This window comes from Acinonyx jubatus, chromosome D1 (genome assembly GCF_027475565.1).
Source record: "Acinonyx jubatus isolate Ajub_Pintada_27869175 chromosome D1, VMU_Ajub_asm_v1.0, whole genome shotgun sequence".
Taxonomy (NCBI): domain Eukaryota; kingdom Metazoa; phylum Chordata; class Mammalia; order Carnivora; family Felidae; genus Acinonyx; species Acinonyx jubatus.
The window spans coordinates 5,298,888-5,321,221 of NC_069390.1; the positions used below are offsets into that span (position 1 = coordinate 5,298,888).

The window sequence follows — 22,334 nt, forward strand, 5'->3', positions numbered from 1 at the left end:
CAGATAGGCCTTCTCTGTGCTCCCTCCCCGCCTTGAATTTGAAATAATGCAACATTATTTCATATACGTCTACTTAAGGTGCGGTGATGAAACTTCCAGCTTCTTCCCACAGTCCCATCCTTCCCTGGACAGTAGCTGCCCTTCCCCCCACCCCACCCCCACATTCTGTCAAATAAAACCCACAAAAGAACCTAGCATTAGCTATCCTCTCCCTTCCTTTCCTCCTCTCTCCATATCCCTCACTCTCTTTTTACCCCAATGTAACTCAGCTTAGCCTTCACACACTCTCCACCGTGGCCCCACACCTGTCGCCTGGGCAGCCCAACTGGGACAGGAGCAGATGTCAAAGCTCCTGGAAGGCGAGGAGGGGGCACAATAATCACACAGTTGTGCCTCTGCCCGGACACCTCTGATGCTGTAGGGCCCTGTGGCCTTGAGGTCTTTGGTGCAAGGCCTGGGGGAGGGAGAGAGAGACGTAAACTCTCAGGATGTTTAATGAATCTTCAGACATACACCCACACACATAAAGCCTTTAGGATTTTTTTTAAGTAATCTCTATGCCCAGCGTGGGGCTTGAACTCACAACCTCGAGATCAAGTGTTGCATGCTCTCCTGACTGAGCCAGTCAGGCACCCCTCTTTAGGATTCTTAATGAGTCTTTTCATTCACACTCACACACACACACACCCTGCCAGAGGTCAGTTATCACCTGACCCGTCTGAAGGGCTCAGACCAGAAAGGAGCCTGGAGCTGGGAATCAGGGGTCCTGGGTCTCTAGTTTGTGCTTCACCACTGACTCGCTGTGTGACTTGAAGGCCCCTCTCTGTCTCTGCGGCTGTGTCTTCATCTGTATGACGTGGCTGGCGGTGTGAGATGCTCACTGAGGTTCCTTCCAACCTTGACGTGTTGTGATCCTGAAGGGGCCCTCGGCTTTCCTGGGCCCGTCATCTGGCCACAGTTCTGGGAGGAGTTGTAATTGGCTGTCCTGCTCCCCCTAGGCTGCGGGACTGGAAGGATGTTCTCCTGTCTGAAACCAGGCAGCCTCTCTGGGCTTGCAGTTGGCATAGGCACCGATGCCTGTCAGGTCCGGACGGAGCAGGAGGCACAGTGTGGGCGGGGGTGGGGGGTGGGGGGAGGGCCTTGCAACCGTGAGGCGCACCGTGTGTTGGGAGGGGAATAGGAACCCAAAGGCAGTTTGGGGTCTGTGCCGGAAAAGACCCGGGACAGCCCCAGCCCTGCTCACAGTCTCCAGCAAGTCAAGGCCTTTTTTTGGCCCTCGGCTTCCTCCCTGATAAAATGAGAGGGTTGCACGAGATGCTCTCTCAGGATCCTTTCAACCCCCAAATTCCTAATCTTCACCCCACAGGTACCAAAGTATGTAAGATATGGATGCAGGAAGGTGGTTACCATTTCAAAAGGTTAAAATAATTATCTGCTGGGGCGTCTGAGTGGCTCAGTGGGTTAAGCGTCCAATTTCGGCTCAGGTCATAATCTCACGGTTCGTGGGTTCGAGCGCCGCGTCGGGCTCTGGGCTGACGGCTCGGAGCCTGGGGCCTGCTTCGGATTCTGTGTCTCCCTGTCTCTCTGTCCCTCCCCTGCTCGCACTTTGTCTCTCTCTCGCTCTCTCTCTCTCTCTCAAAAATAAATAAACATTAAAAATTTTTTTTTAAATAATTATTTGTTGATGGGGTTCCTGTGTGGCTCAGTTGAACTCCTGACTCTTGATTTTGGCTCAGGTCATGATCCCAGGGTCGTGAGACTGAGCCCTGAATTGGGCTCTACACTGAGTATGGTGCCTGCTTGGGATTCTCTCTCTCCCTCCCTCTCTCTCTGCCCCTGCCCCTTTCACACTCTCTCCCCAAATAAATAAACCGAAACAAACAAACAAACAAAAGCATGTACTGAACGACAAGGGTATAGCATTCGGAGAGGTTGCAGGACAGGCTGTCTGTCGCGGGGGACTGATGGCATTCTAGGCCCTGGTCTGCCCAGATCTGGCTCCACTGCTCCCGGGCTGGACACATCGCTTCTTTTCTCTGAGCCTCAGTTGTCTCACCTGGAAATCGGGGGGAAGGGGCAATACCAGTCCTTCCCTCAAAGGGCTGTGTGAGGGTTCACTCGGTCCGCGTCCGTGAAAGCTCTCGGTACGCACCGTGGGCGTTGCCGCTGTTACTGTCGTGGCTCACCATCCCCGTCTCTGGAGTGTCCCCTCAACCTCTTGTAGGGTCAGGACCAGAAACAAAATAAACCAGCGTGGACGGAGTCCCGGTGAATCCCACTAGGAACCTGGGAGGAGAGCCTCCCCCACCCCGGAGAAACAATACACAGAAAGGCCTGGAGGCCCGGGACTGGTCAGGGGGCTCCGGCGGAGGAGGCAGAGGTCAGCCCCGCAAAGAGGTGCGGTGCTGGGAGCCTGTGGCTGCCGCCACGGGGCCGCCCCGCAGTCCTGGGCCCTCGGGGCCCTCGGCGTCGTGGGGAGAATGAGTCCTCGCCGGCCTGGCAGGCTGCCACAGGCCGGCACGAGGTGCTGGCTGTCCTCGCTCTGCCGGTCGCCCCGCGCGCAGGCCGGAGACCCGGGCTCCTCAGGCTGCAGGCTAGAGGTGGAAGGCAGATGGGATGGAAACTTTAAACCCGCAGCAGGGATGCGGAGGGGAAGCTCCGGCTTGTTCACCAGAACCTGGCATGCTGGAGTTACAGGGCCCCCTCGGAGCGCGAGTGAGGTAAGTTTAGGACAAATCAAAGGCAGCGTGCTTCACCCAGCAGGGGAGGACCCCGATGGAACTCATTACTCCAAAATGTGGTCTCGGCTGGAAATATAAATAGCTGCACAAAAGGTTTAGATAAATCCATGGATGACAGTTCCATTCATGGGTTGGAAGGGGAAGGAGGCTGTTGGCCTGCTGGCCTGCGGGGAAGGCATCGGGGAGGCCACCTGGCCTCCCTCAGACCACCCCTGGGGGCCCCTGTCGGAGACCAGCTTCTTCGGGCCGCAGAGACCCAGGAGGGGGCGGTGCTCCCGAGGGCGGCAGCCGGGCCTGAGTCCCCGGGCCCTCTTCGCCGCCTCCCCGTGCTCCCCATCCACTGCCTGGGGAGACCTGGACACCACCAGCTCTGTGCCAAGCGTCCTGGCCAGGCTGTCCCTTAAGGGACCAGTAGAGGGAGACAGACACCGCGTACAGCCCCGGCTTCCAGAACAGAGACCAGGCTGCTCTGCCCTGGGCGAGCGCCTGTGGGTGCCAGCTGGGTGCCCAACGCTGTGCTACGCACCCAGGGAGAAGGGGGCCGAGAAGCCGTCCTCCCTGGCCGAGATGGGGTCACCAGAGGGCAGGGGGAGCACGGGGAGACTTCAGGCAACCGGGGTCGGGCAGCGGGGAGGCCACTAAGAGCAGGGCCCCGGCGACTCTGGAGCCATCTGGCCCTCCGTCCCAGCAGCCCCGGAGCCCCTGGTGGGCAGGGTGTGGGTCTCTCTATGTCCACGCTGTTCCTCGGGGCACATATAGGGGGTGCTTCCCGAATGTTTGTTGGGGGGCTGCGCCCCACCGGCCTGAGTGCCAGCTCCTCCCCAGCCCCAGGCACGGCTTCCAGGCCAGGTGTGGCCTTCCCCTCTTTGCCACCCAGACCCTCCTCGGCCCCTTTCCAAGCCCTGCCTGCCCTCTCCTTCCTCTGCACCACAGCCCTTTGTGCGCCTTGAGTTCTGGAGCCCTCTGTCATTTCACGCATTTCGCAGCGGCTGGCGAGTGCTCAGGGTGCTCTGGTGGGAAGGACGGGACCTCTGAGAGGTGCCTGTGGGGGCCGGGGAGGGGTGAACTCCTCACAGACCCAACCACCACTCGAGTGTTGCAGACAGATGGCCTGGAAGCCCGGACGGAGTTGCGCCCAGTACAGCCCGGACCCCTTGACTCCACTCAGAGCCCCCTGTGCCCTGAGTGTCCACCCTTCCCCCTCTGTCTCTCCCTCCATACACGCAGCCCCCCCCCCCCCGGGGTTGCGAAGTCAAATGCTCCGAACTGGTCGTCGTGGGAGGAGGGTTGAACGACGGCCCAACTCTCCAGTCTCGTATCTGTGTCCTGTGGTCTACGCCCAGCGTCACACGGTCAGATCACGTTGGGGTTGTGGGGACAGGCTGCAGGAGGAAAGCAGGGTCTAAAGAACAGAAAAGGTGCAGACATGTGGGCATGGGGACTGGAAAGGGGGAGGTGGCGTCATTAGCCGAGACAGGAGGATAGGGCACGACGGGGCAGATAACAATAATATACAACGTTATCAAGTGCTGAGTGCCAGAAATTTGACTTGTATTAGCTCAATTGTCCTTACTCCGAGGAAGGTACCATTATCATCATTCCTGTTCCGTGCAGGAGAAAAGCGAGGTGTAGAAGCGCCAAGTGACTTGCCCAAGGTCACACAGCTAGCGACGCCCTTACTCCTTGTCACTGTCCCGACAGTGCTGGGATGGCGGTCACTCGGGGTGGGACTCCAAGCCATCTCAGGGAGATGCTGTCTGTCCTCTGACCCCTGGGGCCCCTGAGGAACCCAGACAGTCTGGAGAAAGCCGGAGAAGTCTGAAGGAGGGAGGCCGGTAGGGAGGGAGGGGACAGAGCGGGAGGAGCCGGCAGTGACTCAGCAGGGCAGGATAAGGATCTTCCAGCCCAGGGAGAGGTAACCCCACTCCTCTGCCAGGGGAGACGGAGTCACGGAGCCCGAGGCATGGGTTGGCCAGGGCAATGGAACATCCTGGGAGGATGGCGGGGAAAGCTCCTGGCAGGCAAGGGAGGAGTTGAGCATCTGGGGCTACCCCTTTTGCCCCTGCCTTCCGGTACCCACTCATCACCCAGACACCCTTGCAGATGGGGAGACGAAGCCGAGGTCGGGCAGGGGAGAGGCAGGCAGCAGGGCCCGGTTCCCCTCGGCTTCACGGGGAAGCAGGGGGCAGGTGGGCGCGCTGTCCTCTGGGAGGCTGAGCCCGTCCAGGTGTGGGTGCAGGACGCAGGGCAGGGTAGGGCCGTGGCTGAGGTAGCAGGAGGTCCGCAGCACCCTGGGGTTTCCGCTGACATCACCGCCAGCTCAGGGTGAGGCAGGGCCCTCTGGGCTCGTGCCCACTGGAGGGAAAGGGAAAGTGCACAGCCCTGCTGGTGGCCCCCAGGCCTGCAGCCAGTGGCGCGTGCACGAGGTGATGGACAGGAGGCCTCCCGTCGGGGCTGTGGATCCCGGGGAGCCCCCGGCAGCCCAGGCAGAGCCTCTGAGCCTACCTGGCCCTCACTTTGCAGGCGGAGTAGTAGGGCCCTCGGAAGCCCAGGGAGGCCCTCTCCCTGGCTGTGGGCGGGGGGGACCTAACACGCAGTTCGGTCCTCATTCCGTGATTCAAACCCACTCGCCTGCTCCTGGAATCTACAGTTCTAGCTGAGGGGACTGGAGCGCTGTTCAGGGGGCCGACGCTCGCCAGCCCAGGAGGGTCCAGGTCAGGTGCCTGCCCCCACGTGCCACACAGTCCATGTCAGCAGTGGGCAGAGAGCAGGAGGGCCCAGGTCCCCCGCTCCAGGCACAGGGAGATTCTCTTTCTGTCCAAAGGGACATCTTAGTGTCCCATAGCGGCAGGCTGGCCCCAGCTTAGATAACCTCATAGCCAGGGGGCGCTGGCTAGTCCTGGTGCCTCTGGAGCCCGCTCTCGGCACCCAGCCCCTTCCCCTCTCGGCGTGCCCCATGTTGGCATCTGAGTGGTGTGATTCAAAGGGCAGACAGTGCTGGGTTCCAGTCCTGGTTCCGCCACTTGTGTGACCTGAGACAAGTGACTTCATCTTTCCAAGCCTCAGGGACCTCACATACAAAACGGGTAAATCACAGCTCCTGTTTTCTGGGGTTACAGCAAGAGTCAAATGGTCTCGTCCACGAAAAACCTTAGCACAGGACCCAACACGTGGTGAGAGCTCAGTATGTTTAAACTATTGTCATCAGTTAAGCCTTAGAGTCCTAAAAGGAGTGAAAGTGTCACCAAGAAATGCCAGGCATTGCAGCAGGCACTGGCAGGCCCCTGCCTCTCCTGCAAGCCCCCACCCCTCATCCCCATGGCCCCGTGGGGCTCCTGTCTGTGTACTCAGGACATGTTCGGTCAACACGTGAATGAATTAGTGAGTGTCCTCACTTACCTCTGTGGGCTTCGCCAACACTCTCATTCCTGCCGACCCATCAGGAGGAGACTGGATCAGAGGCTTCCCTAGTTCAGGAATCCACGACATCCTTGGGGCCCAGGACCCCTTCAGTGCCAATTTTCTGCAGCTGTGTGGGACATGGGATTTTGGGGGTGTCTGGAATGCCTTTCCTGGGGGTACCAGCTATGGGAGTAGGAAGGGAAGGTGAGAGGGAGAGGTCTAGCCCGTCCCTGAGCCCAAACTGACTCACCCCACCCCCTTGGAGGGCAGCCGAAGCATCGCCTGGTGCCAGACCTGCCCCCCTCCCGGCCACATCCCTTGGGGTCTGGACTGCCACTCCCTGTGGATAAGGCCTGGAAGGCCAGAGAGGCAGCAAAGCAGTGTCCTCCTCCTGAGCTCCCCGATCTCCCACCATCCTGTTTGGGAGGAGGGCACAAGGGGTCATACCCCATTCCACGAGAGGCGATGGCTTTTCCCAAGGCCATGCCGCTGGCCAATTGGAAGCCCCTCGTCCTGACTCCCAGCTTGACTCTCCGCAGAACAGGGAGCCCCGTGGGCCAGGGCCAGTGCTCCCTCGGTGCATCTTCCTGTGGCTCCAGCTATATTTCCCACCCTGAAGCTCCACCTCCTCCCAGAGCTCTCCTGCCCTTTCCATCCTCTGATCTCTCAGTTTAAGAGTGCCCCTTGTCACCAGACCATGAAATTCTCAAAGGCAGGGGTGGGTTTTCCTTCCCTCTTCTGTCTTCCTAGCGCCTAGCACCCAGCAGGGTTTCGGAAACTTCTTGCACACCATGTACCAAGACAGATGGCTCTGGGGCTCAGGGGGCAGGAGTCTCCTGTAACCTCTGCCCTGCCCTCACCAGCAATCCCAGAACAAGAATCCCAGTCTGAGAGCCACAGGGGAGTGGGAAGTTGACATCCCCAACTGGAAATCAGAGGGCAGCCCCCTGGCCCCCACGCCACAGAAATCCTGGAGGGGGAGCTATCACGCGCTGCCTCTCCTTTCTTCCTTCTCTCCCCCAATTCCCACAGCCCACCCTATTTAGCATTTGGCAGCAGAAAGGCAAGGTCTTTATTCCAGCCCCCACCCCAACCCACCTGGCAGCTCCTAGCCTCCTGCCTTTGCCCAGACATGGCAGAGGGGCACTGGCAGCTTGGAGATGGAGCTGATTTTCCCCTTGGCAGTGGGGAAGATGGGGGTGGGGGGGGCTTGGCCACCCCCTGGTTGAGGGGAGAGGGCAGGGATGCAAGTCTAGACAAGAGGCAGAGGGAGAAGGCGACTTCTCCAGCGTGCAGTGTCACCGTAACAAGCTGGGTGGGTGTGGGGGTGGCTGTGTGTAAAGTCAGTTGTCCCTGCTCCCCCTTGGCCTGGGTCCCCATTTCAGGGCCACAGGCCCTCAGCTACTGCAAAGCAATGTTTTCTGGCCTCCCGAGGCGAGTATTTGCTGGGCGCGCGGTGGGATGGGGGGGGTGCCCCCCTTCCACTGCAGTCTGTTCCTCTTCCTCCCTGGGCTCCTGCCTCCTCCCTCCTTCCTACTCCCACCCAGTTACTTTTCTGCCCTTCCCTTCTCTCAGCCCCCCACCTCCCTCCTTCAGCTCCCCTCTCCCTCTTTTCCCTTTCTCTCCCGGCCCCCTCCTCCTCTCCCGAGTGGGGGCTGCTTTCTCCCTGACTCAGCAAGGTGCTTTATAAGGTGCTGAGGGGGCTCAGCCAAATCCAAACCACATTGTCTGTGCAGACACTCTCCACAAGGAGCAGGCTACAAACGAGGGGAGGACGAATTGCACGCCCCACTTCCCCACCGTTCGTGGCTCCCTCCTTCTGAAAGGGAGGCTGCTTGAGGACCTCATGGCTGGCCTCAGTGCCAGTCACCCACTGGACATCTGCCTTCTTGACCTTGGCGTGGGCATCAAAAGATCTCAGGGCTCACCCGCCAAGAATGTCATTGAAACTGCAGAGTTCTGGCTGAGGTGGGGGGGAGGGTGGGGGGAAGAGGGAGGCCCTGAGCACTTTTCAGAAGGACACCCCCCCAAGACAGGTTTCCTTAAAGCTGCTACTGATGCCACGGAAAGCCCCCTGCCCCCAACCCCCAGCCAGCTCCCCTTTCCCAGCTCTTTTTCTCCTTGTTTAGAAAGAAAGGAGGAAAAAAAAAAAAAAAAACACAACCCAACAACAAAGTCTGTCCCACTCCCGTGAGGTAATTGAAAACAAACTTCTTCCCCACCCCCCCGCCCCCCCCCACCTCAGTCCACACAGTGCAGAAAAGGGAAGAGCTGCCCTGGGAACCTAGCGCTGGTCCTGACCATGCCGCCTGCTCTGACCCGCAGGCTGGAGGGGCTGTGGCAGGGCTGGCGGGGCACCCTCCTTTCTTCAGGGACATGGACACGGGGCAGGAGTCGTGGACTGAAGAATCTGATGCCGTTGGGGGGCGCGGGGAGGAATCACCTTCCAGGGTTGGCCCACCACCACCTCTCCCACTTTGAAAAAACAAATAAAGGACAGAAGCAACTTATTACCAAATGGTTTAATTGGTGGTCTGGATCTAGAGTACTCAAGCCTTGGGGACCAAATGACTGTCCCCCAAGAAGTCACCGAAAGGAGATGTCTGGAAGCCCCAGACGGGGAGAGCTGTTTCCTCTGCACTGTCCCTGGCAGCTCTCTGTCGGGGGGAGGGGGGCGGGGGGGAGGAAGGGGGCAGGAAGGAGACCCTCCTGAGGGGGTCTAGGCTTAAGGGTCCCCCAGGTATCCCACAAAGCAAGTCCCAACCCAGGCCTGGGGAAGGAAGGAGGGAGAGCACTCCACAACGCCAACAACCCCAAACCCCGAAGGCGAGAGACAGCCAAAAGTCTTTATGGGGAAGCGTTTCACAAATGGGGACTCTGGGTCTGTCCATCGCCTTGAATGGGAGCATTCCCGCTGAGTCACCCATGCAGCCTCTGGTGTTGAAACTGGTCCGGTGCCTCGTGCTGATTAATGAACTACAATTCCCCCACCCCTGTGCGCTCTCCCGGCCGCTGGGAAGAACGAAGAACCTAGTGAACCTGAGAGAAAAACCCTCGGCCAAGGGCCCTCTACTCTCCTCGGAGCTGGGCAGTGGGCCTGGAGTGCCCTCTCCCTCCCCCGCCCCAGGGGGCATTGTGAGGCCGTTAGTCACCTGCCCCAACCCCAGCGCCTCACTCAGCCCCAGCTTTTGGAAATGGGACTGGCGGCGGGACAATAGGCCAGGGGGGCGGTCAGCCCAGACAAAGGGCAGCAGGAAAAACACCATCACTTGCTACGAGGCCAGCTCGCTGGCATTTGGGAGAATGTGTCATTGCATTTACTCAGGGGGAGGGGGAGGAGAGGGAAGGTTAGAGATGAGGAGTCCGAGGTAGGGTGAGAGCAGGGACCCCGCACCCCGGGTCGACGCCGTCGGAGAAGAAAAGGAGAGGGCGGCCCGCTCCCCCCAGCTCGGAGAGTCTGCCGGCGGACTGATGCCCTCCCCGCCCCCTCCCCCAGGAGGCCCAGGGTGGTACCGCCGCAGCCTCGCCTCACCTCACCCCCCCTCGGTGTTGTGGGAGGGAGAGGAGCCCCAGAAGCCCTCCCTTCCCTCCTCCCCCCTCCTCCCCCCACCCCGGGGAGGGCCGCTACAATTTGTGGTTACAGCTTTACACGTCAGAAAAAAAAAAAAAAAGTTTGCAGAATGTCCCACACCGAAAAAAAAAAAAATCCGAAACCGAGCGAAAAAAACCTGCGAGTGGGCCTGGCGGATGGGATTATTAAAGCTTCGCCGGAGCCGCGGCTCGCCCTCCCACTCCGCCAGCCTCCGGGAGAGGAGCCGCGCCCGGCCGGCCCGGCCCCCAGCCCCATGGACCTCCGAGCAGGTAGGAGCCTGGCGTCCGTGGCCCCGGCCCCCGCCCCCGCCCGGGAGCCGCGAGATCCGGTTCCCGTGCTTCCCCCCGGGAGCCCCGAGCCGGGGCCGGGCGGGGGAGCCGGCAGCTACCCCCGCCAGCAGGGCTCGGGCCGGGGGTGGGGGGGGGTGGGGGGGGGGGAGGCACGGCCGGGCGCCCTCGAGAGGGGCCGGGCGGGGACGCGGCATTCCTGAAGTCCGCTCGCCGGGGCCAGGAGGTGGCCGGGAGCGCGGCGGGAGCCCGCGCGACCCGCTGACCCCGGGAGCCGGCAACCTGGAGCCCCAGCGAGGCGGGGTGCCGGGAATCCCGGCGGAAAGAGCCCCGCGCGAAAGTCGGGGAGAGGGAGTCCCAGGCGGGGAGCGGGGCTGCGGGAGGGAGACGCGGCGCGCGGGGAGGAGGGGGCCGGGGAGGAAGAGGGGAGAAGGGCGGGGAGCCCGAGCCCGGGCCGGCGGGAGGCGAGGGGAGGCCGACACCTCGGGCCCGCCGCGCTCCCTCCCCGGCCCGCCGGGGAGGGGAGGGCGGGAAGGAGGGCGGGCGAGAGGAGAGAGGAGGGCGGAGGGCAGAGCCGAGCCTGGTTGGGCCGGGCCGGGCTGCGGGACTCGCGGCTTCCTCGCTGCGCGCTGCGCGGCCGGAGCCCACCATGCTGCCCGCGGCCGGGGAGCCGGCGGCAGGTAGGGCCCGGGCGGCGGGGCGGGCGGCGGCGGCGGCAGCGAGCCCCCCCCACCCCCCCCCCCACCCCGGCCCGGCCCGCCGTGGCCTGGGAGTGATTAGTGCGGGGGGACGGGCGCAGCCCGGCCGGACCGGGCAGGAGAAAGCCCGTCACCGGCCGGGGAGCGGCGGCGGCGGCCGCTCGGCCCCGGCGGCCCGCGGGAGGGCGGACGGGCAGGGCGGGGAGTTGACGCGCGGGAAAGGGCAGCGGCCCGGCCGAGCCCGGAGCCCGGCGCCCCGGACCCCGCCCCCGCCCCCGCCGCCGGGAAGGGAGCGACCGGGCGGGAGCGGGCCGGGGGCGGGGCCGGGGGCGCCGAGGCCACACAGGGGGAAGGCGCCGCCGCCGCCGCCGCGGGGAGGGGGCCGGGAGCGAGAGGTCACCGCCGAGGGGGAGGGCCAGCGAGCGGCCGCCGCCGCCGAGTTCTCGGGCCGAGCCCCTCGAGGGGAACCCCGGGTTCCCCCGCCTCGCCAGAGCCCCATCTCTTTCCACCTTCCTTCCCAGTTACTCCACACTGCGCTCCAGAAAGCCCTCCCCACAGACCCCCAGTCCCAGAGGACCCCGTCCCAGTTTCGTCCGGTGCCCGGCCCTCCCCGCTGGGGTAGGAGGGAGCTGCCGGGACGGGAGGGGAAGCTGGAAGTCCCCAGCCTTGGAGAAAGGTTGTGGGTGAGGACGCCGGACCCCACACCTCTGTCAGGCACTCTCTGATCCTGACCTTGACCAGCTGACATCTCCCGGCTTTCACAACCCCCACAGACCCCCTTTCCGGCTTGGAGCACACACTGCCCTTCCCTGGGGACACAGGGATACATTCCTCTGACAGACCGGACACCCCACCCCCCCACCCCGCAGTTTAGCTCTGGCACCCTCACTGCCCTGAGCCCCGCACTCAACCAGAGGAGGAAACAGGCAGATGGCAGCAACTGTCACCTAGCAGCACCACCCCCCCCCCCCCCCCCGCCCCATCTCTCTCTCTTCCAGACTGGTCTAATGGCTCCCTCTCCCCTCCACGGAGCCCTGCACTCCTGCCCCGTTCACACACTTGTGCACACCACCCAGCCACACCAGCTACTTTATTGGTGACACTTCACATTCCTCCCCACAATCCCACCTGCCTATTCACACCCTGGCTCCTGCCCGCTCCCTCCCAGCCCCTCCCGCGCCTCTGAATAACAACACCCTTTCAACCCACACGCTGGCCGGGACCCTTTCCTTCACTGGGTCCCCCGGCCCGGCTCTCCGCCGGCTGCCTCGCCTAGCTCCCCTGGCTTCATCCTGCGCCCCTTGGGAACAACTGGGGTCCTCTTGGAGCCCAGTCCAGAACCCCCTCACTCGGCGACAGCCCAGCTCCTCTGTCGGTACTGACTTCACAAGGCAGGGCAGCTGGCCCACTGGCCTGCTTCTTTCCCTGGGCCTCAGTTTCTTCTTCTGTCATTTGGGCTGGAAGAGAAGGGCAGGGAGGGGGCTGCTGAAGATAACAGCAGAGGTGGAACCCCACGCGCTTGGGCTGAGAGGGACCTTAGCGGGCACAGCACAGCCCTCTCCGGCGAGCCCAGTCATGGGTTGTGGCAAAGCTAGGTCTCCGGACTTCTGGGCCTATGTGGACTCACTCACTAAGCCACTTCTCAGTGGCCTGGGGCACAGGGAACCAAAGAGAGGACGAAGGGGAGAGAGGACGGAGGGAAGGGCAGCCAGCCAGAGGACAAGGAAAGATGGGCTATTTCCGTGGGCCTTTCCCTGAGGAGGCAGGTCAGGAGGAGCCCCTGGGGGTCATTGCCGACAGTCTCAGTGCCTGGATCTCACACTACGGCGGACACACCACCCCCTAAACCACTTCCTTCCCCCAATTCCCCTCAACACGTCCCTCCAAGGTCGCCAGGAAGCTGGCCCTGGTCTGGCCTGAGGGCATCCCAGGTGCAGAGTCTCCTGGACAATTGTCTGACTCACCCTGGCCACCCTGCACGTGTGCCCTGCCGAGCCCCCGACCCTTGCCGGAGGAGTTCAGCCTGGAGGACACAGTCCAGGGATCGAGGGGCAGCTGGCTAAGGACACGTGGACCCTGGTATGCCTGCCCGTGCAGCCGTGTCAGGGTGGCCGTGCGCTTGCGTGGGCTGAGTGTGTGTGTGTGTGTGTGTGTGTGTGTGTGTGTGTGTTCATGAGGGGGGCCTAGGTTCCCAGGGCCCAGGGATCTGGATGGAATTAGGGGCCGCTGGGGCGGGGGGCCAAGATGGGGGGGCGGGGGGCTCCAGCAGGAAACGTGAGCTGTGAGCTGCACTCATTAGCTCCTCACGTGCTCAGCCGGATTTATAAACACAAGGGAAGCCGGGATGTAAACAACAGTGGGCAGCAGCCAGAGGCAGAGCTGGGGCGGGGGGCTGGGCTAGGGGCCAGGACTGGGGGAGGGGGCCCGGTCCACCTGCACACCAGGAGCCTGGAGAGAAGGATGGGAGAGGGCTCCACGATGCCCACCTAATGCTCCCTCCTAGGGACGCAGGTGAGCCCAAGCCTCACTGAGTTCCGGGGCTCACAACTAAGCCACAGGTGTTCTCTGCCCCAGATGGCCGTCACTTTGCCGCCTGAGATATGGGGACACCTTGCCCAGAGTGGAAGCCAGAGCCTAGAGCCTAGAGCCCTGTCTCCTTTCTCCTTCCTAGCCTCTTCTCCCTCTAGATACCTGAGACCCCTTCCTTCTTACTGGTTCTCTCCACGGGCCGGTCAGTCCGATCTTTCTGCAACTTCCCCTGCCCCCCCCCTCCCCGCCTGCAGTGACACAGTTACCTCAGAACTGAAATATTCCTGGAAACACCGGCCTCGTCTGGTTAATTTCATGAGCCGTTTTTCTGCCCAGATGACTTAGTTCTTGTTTATCCAAAGGCTTCTCCCCCCTGCTGTCCCTGTGTAGGGAGCCAGTTCTCCCCAGGGATGTGCCACAGGGCCCAGAAGAGGAGGGGAAAACAAGGCCCAGAGCTGGGTTCCTGACCTGGTGCCCCCCCCGCCCCCCCTGCCCCCCCCCCCCCGCCCCACCACCACAGCAGAGGCAAAACTCAGTCCCAGAACTATGGACCGAAAGGCTGACCAAAGGAAGGTCGGGGAAAGAGGTGAGCCCAGCTCCCAATGTGGGCTTCAGCTGGGACCCTCAGCATGCTGCTAACTGTGAGTGGGGCCAGACTCAGTCCCGAAAGCTACCTCAAGCCTGGAAGGGCTGCCGCTCGCCTCAGCAGGCCTCCACCTCCAAAACACCCCATATTGTACCCTTAGGATCTTGGAGGTGACTCTGCCAGATATCCAGGCTGAGGGTAGCCCCAGGCTTCGTGCAGAGAAGGGCCTGGAGTTGTCTTGGAATATGAGGAAGAGTAAATAGAAAGGAACACAGAGTCAGCAGGAAAAGGCCAAACGAGGAAAGAAGCACCAGGAGGGAAGCCGCGGGCTGCAGATGCGGACAAGGACAGGGGAGCAGTCATGTGCCTGACACCGCGCTCTGTCCTAACGCACGCACGCACCCATGCACTCAGACCAGGTCCCTCGTCCCTAAGTGCAGGGTCTCTGAGACTGGTGTTCCCCCCACCCGACCCACTCCCCTGCTCTATCAGTAAAGTTGCCAGCCACCACGCATCTTAGTGAGTCTAGACTGATGGCCTGGGCCGCTGCGGAAGTCCCCACCTGACCCCTACACTCTGTGAGAGGCATTCTGTACAGTTTGAGTCTTAAGCCCTCTCCAAAACCTTGACCCAGCATTATGACTAACTCCAAACTCCCCCTAACTCAGTACAGTCAAACTGTCAAACCCATATCCAACTCATTTCTAACTATCACAGCAACATATGTCATGATAAAAATTTGAAAGTCGAAAATAGAAAGTAGAAGAAACGACTCATGAGCTCAACACCTACCCAAGCTTAAAACCCAGACCAGCCCTACTCTTAGTGACATGCCATGCATTACCCCATCTGACATCTAAATCAACACATTAATAAACCTTAGCCCCGGCCAACCCTGTGCCTGTCCAAACCTCACCACATCCCCCAGCTAGACTCAAACCTCAACCACACTCAGTCAGCCAAATCCCAATAAACTAACCTGAAACTTTAAAAGTAACCCAGTCCTTAAACCTAACCTAGCCCCATACCAATTATAGCTTTGCCCTATCCTAACCCTAATTGCCTTTACCCAGTCCCGGTGCCCACTGACTCCTGGCCTAGTGCTCTTTACCTTGGCCCACACCTAAAAGCTGGGAAAATCATGTTTCCCAACTGCCTACGGGTATCTTCACATTATCAACCCCTGGCCTCTGGTATCCCAGGATGTCCAAACTCTCCAGCACCATCAGCTGACAAGCCAAACCCATCAGATACATCATATTCCCCCTCTTTCTCTCTTTCACATCCCCCACCCCGACCCTCTTTACTGTAGGTTCATCAGAAGACCTCACTCAGGTCAAACTTTTCCCCATCCAACCTCCTAGGTAAGAATGGGGCAAACCTCCACCCCACAGCTCCACACCCAGGAATCCTGTTCAAGAATGTACCCACCACTGACTGCATGAGCCAGCCCTCTGTCCTTCAGCCTGACCCCCTTCAAGCCTACCCCTTGCCTCCTGTGGCTCTCGTGTGGACTCATCTCGGGGCGGCCTCTCTTGTGCCCTTCCCGGGGCTGACTGCTGGCAGCTGGCAGAGAGACATGTGCTGTTTCCCACCCCTTGGCTCCCTAAACTGCAGAGGGTCTGGATTCAGAGTCCCTAGGCCTGGCCCCGTCCCTCCACGTACACACACATACGCATTGGCATACGTATACTGGCTCTTTCTTAGCTGACACACAAATATGCTTTCCGATATATACTGGTAGATACACACACAGAGGCCAAGTTCTCGTCCTCAAACACATACATGCCTCCATACACACACACACACACACACACACACACACACCCAGGCCAGGAACGCTCCCCTCCTCCATCCCCCCTGCCTCCCATCTGGCGGCCCACCCTCACCAACCCTGCGCCCGGCCCAAGGTGGGGACAGACACCTGAGGGGCTGCCAGCTGGGCATCCTCCACTGGGCCTGGGCCCGCCCTCATGTTTCTCGCCCCTCCTGCCCGCAGGGGACTCGTGGGGGATGCTAGCTTGCCTGTGTGCTGTGCTCTGGCACCTCCCTGCAGTGCCAGCCCTCAACCGCACGGGGGACCCAGGGCCTGGCCCCTCCATCCAGAAAACCTACGACCTCACCCGCTACCTGGAACACCAACTCCGCAGCTTGGCTGGGACCTACGTGAGTATCCAGGGCAGCTGAAAGGTCTGGGAATTGGCAAAGAACGAGGAGAGAAGATGGTGGAAGAGAGACAGAATGGTGGAGGGGTCCCGGTGAGCAGTGGTCACCAGGGGGCCCTTTGGTTCCAAACGGTCCCCATGTCTGGCCTATCTCCTACCCTTCCCTCTGAGGTGCCCCCCTCCTTCCCATCCCTGGCCCCAGGACTAGGCATGTGGGCAGGCCTCGCACCCGCCTTGGCCCACTGCCCCACTGGCTGCCGGCCCAGCCGCCCGCCTCCCCCTGGGGGCCGGGGAAGTCTCTTCTGTTTACACCGTGTTGTGGTGTCTCTTGCACGGGCGGGGCTGGGTGGGGATGGAGGGGCCCCACCTCCCATGCCTGTGTTCCAGCTCGCCTCTGCCCCAGACCTGGGGCCCTGCTGCTCTGGACCCATGGGCCTCCCTTCTGTCTGCCTCTCCCATCCTAGCTGGGCCTCCTAGGGGGGACTTGGGGGAAGGGGGCTGCGGGGAAGATAGGCCAGTAGTGGCAGGAGGTTCAGGGTGTGGATGGAAGTTGTGCCATAAGGATTTGGGGGCAGTCCAGAGGTGTTCAGAGAGCCCAGGAGAGAAGGAAAGAGGGTCAGAGTTGCCGAGGACCATGGGGAACCGGCCCCCTCTTCCCGTGTTCCTCTTCCACATCCCAGACCCTACTCTGGAGCCAGGGAAAGAGAAGGGAGGAGGGTGGCGGGGGAGCTGGCTCCAGCCCCAGGATACACCGAGGAAATTAGTTTGTCTCTGTGCTTGTCAGCGTGTGAACCTCCCCCTGGGCCCTTGCCTATCCCAGGCCTCGCCCCTCTCTTCTCCCTTTCTCTCCAGCTGAAACGTCCCCCTCAGCCCTTTCCCTGGGCCCCAGGCCTCTCCCTTGAGGGTTGGCAAAGCTCTGTCCTCTTCCCTAGACTGCCTCCTATACCCTTCCTCCTGCCCAGCTCTTGAGACTGCCTCAGTTTCTTCCTTCTGCAGCCCTGCTCCTAGGAGCTCTTCCTTGGGGGGACTTGCTGCTTCGTGAGTACCATCTGCCCCCTGGCCTTCTGCTGGTGGGACCAAGCGTGTTGGGAGGCAAATGGAGCTCTGATTCCCACGGGCCCCTCTGCCTTCCCACCCGCTTTTCCCTTCCCTGGCCAAAAACCTTTGCCTGACTCTGCTACCCCCTCTAGCTCCCGACCCTTTTTCTCTCCTGGCCTTCCCTGCCAAATTTCTCGAAGGAGTGGTCTACACCCTCTGCCTCCGCTTCCTCTCCACCCACTCACTCCTTAACCCCCTGCAATCTGGCCTCCAGGCCACTGAAACGGCTCTCTCCAAGGTCGGCAGGCACCTCCTTTTCGCCAAACCCAACAGAATTTTCTAAGGCCCGTTCCCCTTGCTCTCTGTTTTGCAGCCACACTGTCGAGTACTCCTGCCTTCTCGAACTCCTCTTCTTGGCTCTGCACTCTTCTGGTCCACCTTCCACCTCTGCGGCCTGGCCACCTGGGTCCTTCCGGCTCCTCTTCCTCTCTGCTCTGCCCCGTGGTGGGCACGCTCCCAAGGCTTGCACACACGGCCAATCAGCACGTCCTCCCCGAGTATCTCCTGCGTGTTTTTCTCTTCCTACAGCTCTCATCAACCCCCACTGCCTCAACCGCCACCTCCATGCAGATGACATCCCTGGAGAAACTTAGGGGAGGCCCTCACACAGAGAGGCCTAGCAAGGAGATGGGGCCAGTGTCAGGGGACACAGGAAATAGGAGCTTTGGGAGCAGGTTATCTCCCGGTGGCCCTCCTCCTCCTCCTCCTCCTCCTCCTCCTCCTCCTCCTCCTCCTCCATCGCCCTCTCCTTTTCACAGCTGAACTACCTGGGCCCCCCTTTCAACGAGCCTGACTTCAACCCACCTCGGCTGGGGGCAGAGACTCTGCCCAGGGCCACTGTCAACTTGGATGTGTGGCGGAGCCTCAATGACAAACTTCGGCTGACCCAGAACTATGAGGCCTATAGCCACCTTCTCTGCTACTTGCGTGGCCTCGACCGCCAGGCTGCCACGGCCGAGCTGCGCCGCAGCCTGGCCCACTTCTGCACCAGCCTTCAGGGCCTGCTGGGCAGCATCGCGGGCGTCATGGCAGCTCTGGGCTACCCGCTGCCCCAGCCTCTGCCCGGAACCGAGCCCACCCGGGCCCCCGGCCCTGCCCACAGCGACTTCCTCCAGAAGATGGACGACTTCTGGCTGCTGAAGGAGCTGCAGACCTGGCTGTGGCGCTCGGCCAAGGATTTCAACCGGCTCAAGAAGAAGACGCAGCCCCCGCCAGCGGCGGTCACCCTGCACCTGGAAGCCCATGGCTTCTGATCTCTGACCTTTACCGCCTCCTCTCTCCTCTCCTCCCTCAAATCCTGCTCCCACTCTGGGAGGGAGAAACCCGTATGCCAACATCTGTTGAGCCAGGAGACAGAAGCCATGGGCCTCTGGCCCTCTCCGGACTTGGAAGAGGGCATGATCGACAGGGCCTGTCCCCTCCCCGCTTTCCAAAGCCCTGCAGGTCTCGTCCACAGGGAGGAGCGCTCCCGGGGGCAGTGGTTCAAGTTGGTGCGAAGGCTCTCACAGCTTCCTGCTTCCTGCCCGGCACTTGCCGGCGCCCACACGGCCCCTCACGCGGCACTTCCAGGAAGCATGCCCGTAGGCAGGGAGGGGGGCCACCGCAGCATGTGCCATTCTGGGGCGGGGGGAGCCCTTTGGCTGCCCCGCTCTCCTTGGATGGGCGTTGTTCCCCTATCCCCAAATAGCTCAGTACATCCAATTCAGGAAACACACACGGTGGCAAGTCCAAACGGGAAGAAACGGGATTTAAAAGCGGAAGAGGTGGGATCTGCATTGGAGGTCATACTAAAAGCATAGGGGCAGGGACAGAGCGGACCCACGGCTCACCAAGGCAGTCGGTGGCACAGGACGGCAGCCAAAAGGACCTTGCCTTGCATCTTCTTGCCGGCATCATGGTGCCTCCTCTCCACCCCCTTTCCAGGGTATCTGTGGGTTGCCCGGGCTGGGGAGGGCAACCATAGCCACAGCCACAGGGTTTCCTGAAAGTTTACATTGCAGTAGCATTTCGGGGTGCGGGGGGCAGCTCCCCCAGGCCCTGCCCCCCAGCCTCACCCACTCATGACTCTAAGTTTGTTGTATTAATATTTATTTATTTGGAGATGTTATTTATTAGATGATATTTATTGCAGAATTTCTATTCTTGTATTAACGAATAAAATGCTTGCCCCAGGACTTCATCTCTTTGCTTGGCCTGGTGCTTCCCCTCCTGGGCCCCCGCGTGCCTGGTGGCTTGGAGCCTGGCAGTCCAGGGCAGAGCTCGGAGAGGCAAAGAGCTTGGGGAAGAGGCTCTGCCCTGTCCACAGAGCGCGGTGCCCACAGCACACTCTGTTCCTCCACCCACGTTGCGTCCCTTTAGTCCTTCCAACATCTTCTTGTCTGGCCGCGTGTCTTCCCCCTCCCGGCCTTTGCTCAGCCCGCCTCCCCTCTCTGGATTACTTTAAAGGTCTCATAGGTCTCTCCCCCTGCGAAGCTGTCCACCTGCGCCTCTGGTCAGCCACGCGCGGTCAGCCCTCAGCTTCACCGGGACCCCCACCTGTGGTGGCCCCCGGGGGCCCCCGGCAGTGACCCTTCCCTTCTCAATACCCTTCATCTCCTAGGGAGCGTGACTGACTGTGGCCATGTCACAAGTCTCAGGCGTGACTCTACTCCCTTCTTGTAGACTCTTTTCAGTGTAAGACAGCAGGTTGGGGGGGCGGGTGGGTAAGAGAAAAACTCATACTGGTCTGCAAAGCGAACGGGATAGATGTGACTCAGGGATGACCTCAGCTCCAAGCCCAGCCTCACGGCCTCCTAGCTGAGTGACCTTGGACAAATTACTTAAAGCTCTCTATTCTCTGATTTCCCCATCTGTGAAATGGGGATAATTAAATACCCTTCTAAGACTGTTTGAAGGATGAGAGAGACAATAAAGGTAAGGTGCCCGGCCGCAGCCCGCAGCCGCAGCCCGCAGCCGCAGCCGCAGCGAATAGTGATCTGATCTCCAGTTATTTGTGACAGACTGGCCTGCACTGACACTCTCGTGAAGAGCCACTGGGTCAGCTAGGGGGCTAACTGCTCCCAGGTAACACAGAGGTATTTCACCAGGGCCTCCGCGAGACAGTGCCCTAAGCACAGAGAGTAACAAATGATGGTGACGTCAATCAGTTGACGAATCTTGCAAAGGTCTGCCCATCGCTGCGCCGACTGGAGTAGGAAACCCAGCAGAAGTCTGAGACCTGACTTGGCTCCTGCCCTTATGGAGCCTGCGATCTCTCTGGGAAGAGAAGACCAGCTGACCTGAAACTACTGACAGGTGCGTGAGCGTAGGTGCATGGGCTATTGGACTTGCTTGTGGGCGAGCCAGGTCCTGCTGAATGTCCCAGAGTCACCTGGCCCAAGTTGGAGGGAACATGCCCCGCCAAGGGGTCCGGGCCCTTCAGGCGGACATATCTGCCCAAACCCTGTCTAGATATCCTGCAGGCCTGCTTTCTGCCTAACGAGAGGGAGGAGAGGGCATCCGGGCTGTCTCCACATCGCAGCAAAACCTAGCAGCCTGTAATGTGCAAGGCAGCAAACAAGGGGGCTATGCAGAATACAGGAGAAGGAAGATATATCCCATACCACTGTACTGTGTGTTTCTTAGGGGCAGACTCTGAGTTTTCCCCACCTCTCTATCCCAGTTCAGGCTCAAGCCCACGGAAGGTGTTCAGTTAGTGTGTCGAACAAAACACTTGAGAGAAGGGACTGGGACTCCCCCCGCCCTCCCTTGCTCCAAATGCTAGAATCCAAGGCAGAATTGGATCAACTGTGGAAAGACACAGGCAAAATACTTGGAAGTCAGGGAAGGAGTGATCGCGTCCCTTCAGCGAGGGTGCTGGTCTGTAAGTCCTCTCAGGGAGGCAGGGGTGTCTGCAGCCACCACTGTCCTTCCAGTGCCCAACACACAGTAGGTGCTTCTGCACAGACTCTCAGGGTCGGGCATGGACAAGGGCAGGGCAAGGGTCAGTTCAGTGTGTCTGTCTCCCTTGTAAGCAGATAGCATCTCGAGGGCACGTTCCACAATTTATTCATCTTTGCATCCCTCTAACATTTTAGCACAATGCCCTGCACCGAACTAAAGTACTTGATAATTTAATATAAGCCGATTTAAAGAGTGTCAAGACAATAGTGTATGAGAAGCCAAGAGAAGAGAGTTTTAGGGAGGCAGCTGATCAACAGTGTCAGATGCCCCAGAAGCGCTAAGAGAAGAATTTGGGGGAAACCCACTGGGAAATTGGGAGATCACAGGTGACCTTTGCGGGAGCATTTGGGAGGTAGACTCCAACTGTGAGATTAAAGGAGGGGGTGAGAAAGAAGGAAAAGGGGTGAATGTATTCTCTCCAGGCATTTGGTGGCAGGATCAAGGAAGGTTTTTTGTGTGGTTGGTTGGTCTGCTGTTGTTTTTAAACAGAAGAGATGTAAACGTGAAATGGCTGCGGGAGGGGTGGGAGCTGGAGAAGAATGGAGAGGGACAAGCAGAGGAAGGGAATCAAAAGGGCTGCTGGCCAGCCACACGGAGCCAGGTGACACCAGCACACACATCTCTGTCGTGGATTGTGACACCCCCTAGCAAGCCAGGGATGGCAGGAGGAGAGGACAGGGTGAAAAGAGGGCACTTCCCAAGGCCGAGGACTGACAGGGCAGGAATGGCAGAGACTCGAGGGTCGAGAGACTCCAGAGAGCTCGAAACGGTGCTTCTGAGTGGCCGGGAGCTGCAGCACACGCGGGGTCTCAGAGCCGGGCCTGCAGCAGATGGAAACAGAGGAGGAGAGCAACCGGGGAAGGGCGGGCAAGCACACAAGTTCGCCCGGCTGAGGACACAGAGGGGGCGTCATAAAGAGTAAGGTGGGGGAGGCGGCCACAGGGGACAGCTGAGCCGGAAAGGGCATCTCAGAGTCTGAATTCTTGAACTCTCCCCCAGATAGCCCCCTACTGATGGTGACTGGTGGTGTCGGGGTAGGAGCCCGTCCTTTGGGTTTTGGAGCTTCGGACCGTGAGCAGGTGGCTCTGGGTAAATGACAAGTCATCAGGCTCTTCTATGAGTCCGTTGTTGGTTCTCCACCCACCACTGCTCCGGGACCGGTGGTGAGTCTGTGTCGGTTACTCAGGTTCCACCTCTTAAGTGTGGCCTTAGCGTCAGGGGCCCAGGTACGCAGAGGTCAGCTTAAAAACCTGGAATGCCTGGGGCCTGCGGTGCCATGGGAAGGAGGACATTA

The 22,334-nt window shown here is 60.5% G+C and overlaps 1 protein-coding gene across 4 annotated transcripts; it reads left to right on the forward strand.

Annotated features, from left to right (window-relative positions):
• The first annotated feature begins 9,356 nt into the window (after nucleotides 1-9,356).
• Nucleotides 9,357-19,277, forward strand: CLCF1 (cardiotrophin like cytokine factor 1). 4 transcript variants are annotated; one of them, XM_027045179.2, is made up of 3 exons: nucleotides 9,357-10,004; nucleotides 15,835-16,001; nucleotides 17,857-19,277. In XM_027045179.2, the coding sequence occupies exons 1-3, from the start codon at nucleotides 9,824-9,826 to the stop codon at nucleotides 18,349-18,351; spliced, it is 843 nt and encodes a 280-aa protein (XP_026900980.1). In that variant the 5' UTR covers nucleotides 9,357-9,823; the 3' UTR covers nucleotides 18,352-19,277. The 4 variants fall into 4 exon arrangements, with proteins under 4 accessions (XP_026900980.1, XP_026900981.1, XP_026900982.1 ...); XM_027045180.2 differs by lacking the exon at nucleotides 9,357-10,004 and adding an exon at nucleotides 10,116-10,702; XM_027045181.2 differs by lacking the exon at nucleotides 9,357-10,004 and adding an exon at nucleotides 12,117-12,799.
• Nucleotides 19,278-22,334: the final 3,057 nt, after the last annotated feature.